This window comes from Pteropus alecto, unplaced genomic scaffold (assembly GCF_000325575.1).
Source record: "Pteropus alecto unplaced genomic scaffold, ASM32557v1 scaffold88, whole genome shotgun sequence".
NCBI classification, from domain to species: Eukaryota; Metazoa; Chordata; class Mammalia; order Chiroptera; family Pteropodidae; genus Pteropus; species Pteropus alecto.
In genome coordinates, this window is record NW_006494611.1 from 8694123 (window position 1) to 8702891 (window position 8769).

Genomic DNA, 8769 nt, shown 5'->3' on the forward strand with positions numbered 1-8769 from the left:
TTCTGTGATGTATCTCCAGCCCTATACAAGTGTTGGCACATAAATATTTGTTGAAAGAATGGCACATAAGAGAACATGTACTTGCAAATAAATGTACACATACAGCTATATACACATATAATAATACATCCATATATTTAATGCTCATGCAAATACATACTTATATGTACCTACATGGTTATCCATATACATATGTATACATTTAGATGATCCACATAATACAGTGCACATAGACACATATATACACATATAACTACTATGAACACGATATATATTACATAGAAATGTTATACACAGATATAACATATATAACACACATACATGTGTACCTTCACTTACATAAATTAATACAAATCAAAGCATTTTTACTCAAAATTTTCTGATCAATTCAACTGTTTTAAGACTCCTGGCCCAGATCTAGCGGCCATAACGCGAAATATCCACCAGATGGCACTCTTTCGCCACTTCCTGTACTCCCAACTGTTGCCAGGGGTGTCGCCAGAGAAGTCGCCGAGCCACAAAACTTACGGAGCCCATGTACCCCAAGAGCTTCCTCTCCCTCCCTTATCCACCAGCGCGGTGGATCTTCAAAGGCTGCAGTCTCAGCCCTCTCTGAAATCGGGTGTATCCTCTTGGGCTTCCAGGCTTCTGTGGAAGGGGCGGACTCCCGCTTGGGGCTCCAGTTCTGCTCAGCCTGAGCTCAAATTCCCTGGTCGCCAACGAGCCAAAAAGTGGGCTTCACTAGGACTCCCTCGGTTCAGACCAGGCCCAAGGACCCTAGCTCTTGGCCTTCGTAGTAATCAGCAGCCAGACTCAGTGGCCCCATTCCCCACGACGCCCCGAGAAAGGGGTCAGGGTCATTTGCATACACATGGCACCTACACATCTGTACACAAAGCCCCCTTCGGCGTACTCCATACACCCTAACCTGGACGCCCAGCCCAAGGTCAGCCAAAACCTGGGAAGAAAATGACCAGGCCCTGGCACTTGGAACCCTTGGCTTGGGAAGGACTGGTCCCGGTTAAATCTTTCTGCCCGGGTCTGGTCCTGACTCTGGATCTCTGGTTCGGAGCCAGAAGGAAGCGCATTCACTCATCTTAAGCAAACTACTTAAAACCCTGGAGGTGGGGAAAGTGAGATGAGACAGAGCCTCTCCTGCCTCCATGCTTGGGCTACTCCGAGTCAGCTTTCCTGGAACCTCACATGTCGGGTGTGAACAGCCTAGGACGAAAAATGCGAAGGCTTGGAAATCCGTAGGGAGGCGAAGCCGCGAGTTCTGGCAGCAGCTCAGCTTCCCCCTCCTCCTTCCCTCTTCTCCCCCGGGAGCGGCGGGAAATTATTTATTAAAACGCCGCCCGCGCTCTCATTTATTTGCGGTGAATAATCCTCGGCATCGCAGCGCGTTTATTAAACCTTTCCCGTCCTCGCATTACTTTAATAATAAATCGCGTGTCACTTTCCAGCGACGTTATTAAAGCCCGTCGGCTGGAGCAGAGGCGGGGGGGCGGTCGGTCGGGGGTGGAGGGCGCAGCAGGGGTTCCTCCTATTCCAAGCTGTGAGGCCTGAACCAGCAGGGCCGCGGAGGGGGAAACTGAAAATATAAGGAGGCTGAACTCAAACAACCTACAAAGCGTGCAAAAGCGATCAAGGAGTACGGGGTTCCCGGGGGCTCATGTGACCCTCTAGGGTAGGGTGGAGCCTCTGCTTTGCAAGTGGGCGCGGTAGAATCAATGGGCCCGCCAGGGGGCGCCTTCGGGACCAGTCGGATAGAGTACCACCTCCTGCAAAGAACAGGGTAGGGGCGTATTCCCAGGCTGCTGCAGGACCCAGATCCACGTGCCCGTCTTTCAGCGCGGAGCAGACTTCCTTCTGGTCTGGACACCGAACCGCACGACCCCCCTACCCTCGTCACACCGCTCACATCCCTACTCCTGCTTCTGCAGTGGCCTTGGAATTCACCCCTAAATATGTCCAGAGCAGCTCCTGAAGCCGCGGGACTCCAGCCAGGACCCGGCAATGAGAACTGTCCTCTGGCTTAGCCTCTGGAGGGACTTGTTGTTCCGCGAGAGGAGCAGCCAAGCGCTCGGGTTGGGGTTCTGGACCACACCCCTCTCAAGAGACTGGGCTCCTTGGTTGGGCTCCTTGGTTGGGCCCCAGAGGACAAGCTCAGACACCGAACCAACTGTGATGGCTCCTGTGGTGGCGCCAAGCTCCGGGCGGAGCCCAGGCGCGCAGGAGGCCGTCTCCATCCTACATGGCCTGGAGAACTTATATCATCTTATCCTATCAGTCAGTAAACAATGTGCCTCACCAGTGTCCCTGGGCTAGGTAAGAAGAGTGTGGAAGAGATTGGGGAGTGAAAGAGTTCGGCTCGGTGAGGGTCCCCTAGTCGGCTTGGTCACAGTTGGGGCAGTTGAGGGAACAAGCTTACCATGACTTGTCTGGATTCAGCAAGGAAATGGGTGGATACTTAGGGGATTCCTAGGGTTCAGCCCATACACATGATAGAACGTCTCCCCTCTTCCATCTGGTTTATGCTTTCATCTGGGTCCTACTCACATTGACCTGGTTCCCCACTCCGCCTGGGGAAGGGACCAGAGAGGCAGGCAATCTATCTCTAGACCAGCCCCCATGGAGTGCAGACTGCAAAGATACCCTCCCTCCACCCAGATGGCTTCAGCCTTCCTCCCTAGAGGGGAGAGTAGGCCTTAGCTCAGTGTCCTTTCTGTACATCTGGTAGACATATGCTTAGAGAGCAGGACCTCCAGTCTCTGGAAGCCAGAGTCCTACTACCTTGAAATGCAGTTTTCATATGCACATCTGCATAAATCATCTGTGCATCTGTGTGTCTCAGTTTGTTCATAAATCTTTATTGTGTGACTACTGTGCCTAGTCTTGTGCTAGGCATCGTCAGTACAAAGTGGCATAAAATATGGTACTGGCCTAGCAGAGTTGCTAGAATGATAGGAGAAATTAGACATGACAAATTCTCATCTTGCTGCAATGAACTAAACCAGGCTCCATTGTGCACTCTGGACAGCAGATGCTGAAGAGCAAAGTGGACTGCAGTTAGTAAGTGCAATTGGGACTTAGGAGAGGGAAAATTTCTAGAAGGTGAGTTTTTAGGAAGGGCAAACTGAGGCTAGGCAAAGATCTGGGACTAGAAAAATAACAGTAGGAGCTATGAGGTGAAGGGCAGTTAGAAAGATTGGATGAGCAGGGCTGGAGGGAGGGCTGCTGAAAAGCAGGGGAGGAGCCTGGTGTCTGCACCTCTTTGTGTCTACTCCACTCTCCCCTAACCCCCCACCCAGCCTAGAGAACAGCAGGCAGCTGTTGTCTTCCACCTGGTTGGTCCATGCATCACCCGCATGGGCTCCTTTGTATCCCATCTCCCCATCCCCTGGTCTCTGCCTCTCTCCTTACCCTCCTTCAATTTTTGTCTCCCACCATCACTATCACCACCTTGTCTCTCCTACTAAGGGCATTAAAGCAATCTACGAAGGGGCCCTGCTCCCCCTTTCCAGATCTTTTTAAGAGCAGGGATGAACACTATCCCCACTCATCCACCCCCATGGGCCAGGCCTCTAGACCTAGTAGTAATCATCGCCCTCTTCACTCTCAGCTTCCTCCTCAGGAACCAGGTGCAGGGACGGCAGATGGGGGATGCCTGTGGAGTTCAGCTGGTCTGCAAACACATGTGGGCAAAGGAGAGAGAACAGGAAAGAGGGGCTGTCAGTGCCGATGTATCCCAGTCTGTGGGAAAGCCATGCTTCCTTGTGTAGCCACATGCACATACAAACATGGACACACACTAAAGGGCCCAATCCACTGCCACCACCCCTACTCCAAGGCTCAGGGCTTCCCCTTACCCGGTGTGAGTACAGTCAGGCTAGCTGGGGCCTCCACCTGGCCCAAGGCATTGCGGGCCAAGCAGCGGTAGGTGCCCTCATCGCTGGGACGCACAGCCTGAATCTGTAGCCAGCCTGTCACCTCAAACCTCTGGGGGCCACCCCTAAACTGGAACCAGAGGAGAAGTCAGCAGGCTTATCGAGGTGGGCCCTGGGCTGCCCTGGGGAGGCTCTGCCCCCTGCCCCTACCTGCACAGAGATGTGGGGGTCATCCCCTGGCAGTTGAATGTCCAAGCCATCTTTCCTCCACTCGATGGAGGCCATGGGGTAGGCAAACACCTCACAGCCAAAGACCACGTCCTGTCCTGTCACATTCCAAATGTCGTATGGGTGTGACACGATCTGGGGCTCTGGGGGTGGAGGTGGGAGGCCTGAGAATAGGATGGCACATCCAGGCAAGCAAGGACCCCATATGCAAAGTATTGTGAATATGTTTGTGGGAAAACACAATTCATGCTGAGTAAATACACTTCCATGAACACACAACATGACCCGAATACTGATGTGGATGCAGGTACACACAAAGGTGCAAATTAAGAGATGGAAAGTACATGCAGACAAGGTGCACAAACAAGCACAGAGACCCACACTTCAGCTTGACTCTGTCCCTGATTGCTCCCCTGTCCTCATTCCACCCTCTATTCCCTCATCCCTGCACTTGTAACCAACACCACCCTCCCCCTTTTCTAACTAGGTCCAGTTGCCAAAGGCCCTGGTTGGGGCGGGGTGCGGGGGGACAGTGTCCCAAGTGGAAAAGGCAAAGAACCTGAAACCGACCTGGCAGAAAGCCTGGAGTTGAGGGAGAAAGTGTTGGGAACCCCGCAGGATGTTTGTTTTCCTGGCAGCTCCAGCCAAGCCAGACCCGTTAAAAGAGCTCGGGAAGTGAAAGTTACTAAGGCCGGCAAATAAAACTTGAGCTTTGAATGGCCCTAAGCCCCCTGGGATGGAGGGAGGAGGAGCTAGAAGAGCCCCCTCCCTCAGTAATCCCTATGCACAAAAGAAGGGGCCAGGAGAAGCGGATAAACTGGGTTAACAGCTTGCTGTAAGAAGTCGCCCAAATGAAACCTGACTGCATCTCACAGGAACCCAAGTCTCCTGCCTGGGCTCCAGCGATCTGGGCAAAGTCTGGGAGTCTTCACTTTCTTACTTTTTGAGGCCAACAATTGGCTGTGTGTCCCCATTCTCAGCGGGTTGTTCCTGCCAGTAAGATCTGGAGCTTTCACGCAAAGCTCCGTACCCTCACCTTCGGACAGCGGCCTCTGTGAACCAGCAGCGAGAATGGGCTCTTATATTGAACTCGAGGCCTCATCTTTTTCGTTCTGCTGGCAAGAGACCAATGCCACTGGGGGTCGTGGAGCAATGCCTCGAGGAACCCTAAGTGCTGGGGGTAGGGGCCCGGGCCGTGCGTACCCGATTCGCAGGGCCCTGGGTGCGCCACGGTGAGGTTGGCATCTGGCTGAGCGCGGGCCGCTTCTTGTAGGCGGCAGATCTGCGCGTAGGTGCGGCGGTCCGAACCGCAGAGCGGGCGCTGCGAGAGGCAGGCACACAGCGGCTCTGGCACCTCTCCGCGGCTCAGGTCACCGCCTGCGTCCAACCGGCACTCAAGCTGCTCGCCGCAGCGCCCGTAAAAGTGGGCGCTGGGGTCCAGGTCGCAGAGCTGGCCCTCGAGGTTGGCGCATTCCCAGCAGCAACCGCACGCGTCGCGCACCCTGCCGGCCAGGCAGCCCTGCGGCGCAGCGCACTCCTCTGGCCGGCAGGGAGCGCAGGCCTCGCCCTCTGCCAGCAGCCGCAGCCAGCCGCGCCGCAGGTAATCCGGGCCTGTGGACGGCCGTGCACCAGTCGGGAGCGGCGCCTGCACCACCAGCAGTAGCAGTAGCAGCGGCAGCTCCAAGGCAGCTGCTGGTGGCTGTAGCATGGTTAGCTGGAAGCCCTGAGAGCACTCAGGGCATCTGCGCGTTCGTAGCACCCTGCCAGGGAAGGAAGCCAGGTTGGGAGGTCAAAAGCAACCTCGCTGTTGCTCATACCAAAGTTCGACCCTAGCACTGCCCCCTCCCCTTCTACTTTGGAGCCAGGTAGATCCGCAACACAGAGGTCTAGTGACCCTCTAGGGGTCATCTTGTTATGCTGGATGGTATCTGATTGAGCTGTTCTTGGGAGGTTGTGGAGACATGAGAGGAAGGAATGATAAAGCGCGCTCTCTCTCGCTCTCTCTCTCTCTCTTTCACACACACACACACACACACACACGCCACCGCAGCCGCCACCACCACCACCAGCACCATCACTATACACCATTCAACTCTGAAGCTTCCTGCCCTAGAAGTGGATGGTAACAGATGGCCCCAAGAGAAGTAAGGAGTTGTGAATAGGGGTGGGAAGGGAGAGAGTGATGTCCTGGGGTCCAGAGCGCTCACCTAGAGTCCGGGGCTATGCCCTTCAGAGCAGCCTGACTCCAGTCCGAAAAAGCAGGCAGTGGAAAGGGGGAACAATCAGCTCGGCCTCCCGGCCACCTCTGCTCCAGCTTGAGGATCTCCGAGAGTCCACGAACTTGGACTTAGAGAGCAGCTCCTCCGCCCCTCTCCCCGCCCCTCGACGTCGCACCCCCACCCCTCCCAGTTCTGAAGCTGCCAATTTTATACGGCCACACGGGACCCTCCTGGGCCACTTCCCCCCAGCCCGAGACAATGTCACAGTGAGAACAGAAAAGCGGTAACCAGACACCGAAGCTGGGAGAAGATCAGAGACGGGGTGGGATGGGGGTTAGGATGGGGGGTAGGTGGGAAGCTAGAATTGGCTGACCGCCTGGGCCCTGTCCCATCTGACTTTACAGTCCCTGAGGTCCGCTAGAGGAACTGCATAATGGGGAGGCAGTAGGAGCTCTGGTGCCAAGTCCTGGAGGGCAAGGCCACCTAACGTTGTCTCCCCGAAGCCTCAGGCCGGCTTCCCAGGGGCAATTGTAGGTTTGTCTACACAGCTTCCCAACAAGGCGCCGACCAGAGACTGGGCGCTTACATCTGCCTCCCCACATCTGGCCTCCTCCGCCTCCCTCCCCACATCCGGCAGGTGCTTCAACCGCGGATGAACTGGATGATTAGAGGTCAGAGAGGACCAGCGGATGCAGGGATAGGTGGGCAGGGCCCCTTATGGGTCGGGATTACAGGTTCTGGTTGCGAGGCTGGCAGCGCCAGAGGCATTCAGCCTCGCGGCCGCCACCAACGCCACCGTGGCACTTTGGGCTGGGGGCGGGGAGGAGAACTTTTCTGGAGGCCCGCCCGTTCTACCGGGGGTCTGCCAGGCCCCGCCCAGCCAGCAGCAAGCGGTTTACAGAAGCTGTGCTGCAGTTTTTTCTAAGGGGGAAGAAACAGAGCTTTGTAGCGGGAAGGGGAAGGTATTTAGTCAGTCTCCGCCCAGAAAGACCTGGCCGGGGGTTGTGTAGCTCGGATAAGGGCCTCCGAACCAACCAGGAAGTTGAGGGCGGGACCGCGGCCTCCAGACTGTCGAGCGGGATCAGCTCCGCATGCGCAGTGGGGGTCTGGAGAGTCGCGTTCCTGTAGGCGGTCTGGGACTCTACCTCCGGACCTGAACTCGTCCAAGCCCTTTCACTTAGGGGTTCCCTAGAAGCGTCCACGCCGCTCCTGGCCAGAAGGGTTCTGATGAGGTGCGTGAAGGCAAGTACACTATCACCCTGGTCTCAAACTCAAAAGAGGGACCGGAATTGAGCTTCACGCGTTGTCTCTCAACTGTCGCGAGATTCAAAACAGGAAGTCTAGGAATTCAGAACAGGAAAAGCCCGCGGGTTTTAAACCGGAAAAAGAATGGGCGGAGCCAGTTATACCTAGTAGTTGTGGATGATCTCTTATTTTTGGTCTTGGGGGCAACTGAAATGTCGACCTAGGGCAGAAGTGAACTGTAAGAGAACTGCAGGTAGCCTAGGAAGGGGGGAAAGGGAAAAGGAGAGACTTAAAATCGCGGAGGTGACTAATGGAGCCACTGAGTTGAGGCCTCTGGCTCTGACTTACGTATGCCTTGAGGGCGGAGTTCGCGGCCCGGGACATGGATCGGAAGCAGCCCGTAATCTCTTAATGAATTGTTACCGCTTTCTGAGGTTTGACGCCAGTATTTAACAAACTTCGCAGACCGAGAAACTATTCGTTTACTCCACTTTATTATAGCCAGTTTATTTTGTCTTTGCTATGCTCCAAGCGTCTGCTATTAGGAGTCGTGTCTAACTACCACTGTATCTTGCGAACCTAGCCCCACATCTGGCGGCATAGCAAATTCTTGTTAATATTTGCGGATTAAATGCGGAAGTCAAGTTTAACCTTGATTTTCTGTGTCGCTGATGGAGAAGGCTGGATAGACAGAGAACCAGCGCCCTCTGGTGGGTTTACGATTGGTGACGAGAATATTATCGTGCATACAGTAAGCGCTAAAGATGCTGACTATACAGGAAATCTGCTTTTATTAAGTAGAGATATTTTTCCCAGGAAAACAGCACATATTGTGAAAATAATTTTAGGAGGAAATTGCCTAAGACACAGTTTGGAAGTCTAGATACGGTCCCCGATCCACATCATCTGACGCTTTATCCATTAAGGCTCCAAAATACATTCAGTAACATCTATTTGCATCATAAATAGTAAAGAAATAGCTAAATATTTTGTATATTCATACTTTAAAAATATTGACTTGGTTTGATTGGGTCATACAAAATAGTTGGGCCACAGGGAAAGGATTCTCTGATCTAAATGATGTGAGTCTTGGGAGGAGAGAAGCCAGATGACAGTATCCTTTGCGTGTGTACATGAAGGAGACTAGATTCAGATGCCAGGGTGAAGTTAAAATTGGTTGAGGAACAGAT

General features: G+C 53.9%; 1 protein-coding gene across 2 annotated transcripts; it reads right to left on the bottom strand.

Moving 5' to 3' along the window:
* Positions 1–2848: 2848 nt before the first annotated feature.
* On the bottom strand, positions 2849–8760 carry KAZALD1 (Kazal type serine peptidase inhibitor domain 1). 2 transcript variants are annotated; one of them, XM_006925863.3, is made up of 6 exons: positions 7370–8760; positions 6323–6438; positions 5319–5875; positions 4098–4258; positions 3870–4017; positions 2849–3685 (listed from the first exon to the last, which is right to left on the bottom strand). In XM_006925863.3, the coding sequence occupies exons 3-6, from the start codon at positions 5821–5823 to the stop codon at positions 3591–3593; spliced, it is 909 nt and encodes a 302-aa protein (XP_006925925.1). In that variant the 5' UTR covers positions 5824–5875; positions 6323–6438; positions 7370–8760; the 3' UTR covers positions 2849–3590. The 2 variants fall into 2 exon arrangements, with proteins under 2 accessions (XP_006925925.1, XP_015455403.1); XM_015599917.2 differs by lacking the exons at positions 6323–6438; positions 7370–8760 and adding an exon at positions 4481–4497 and having other exon boundaries at positions 4098–4296; positions 5319–5360.
* Positions 8761–8769: the final 9 nt, after the last annotated feature.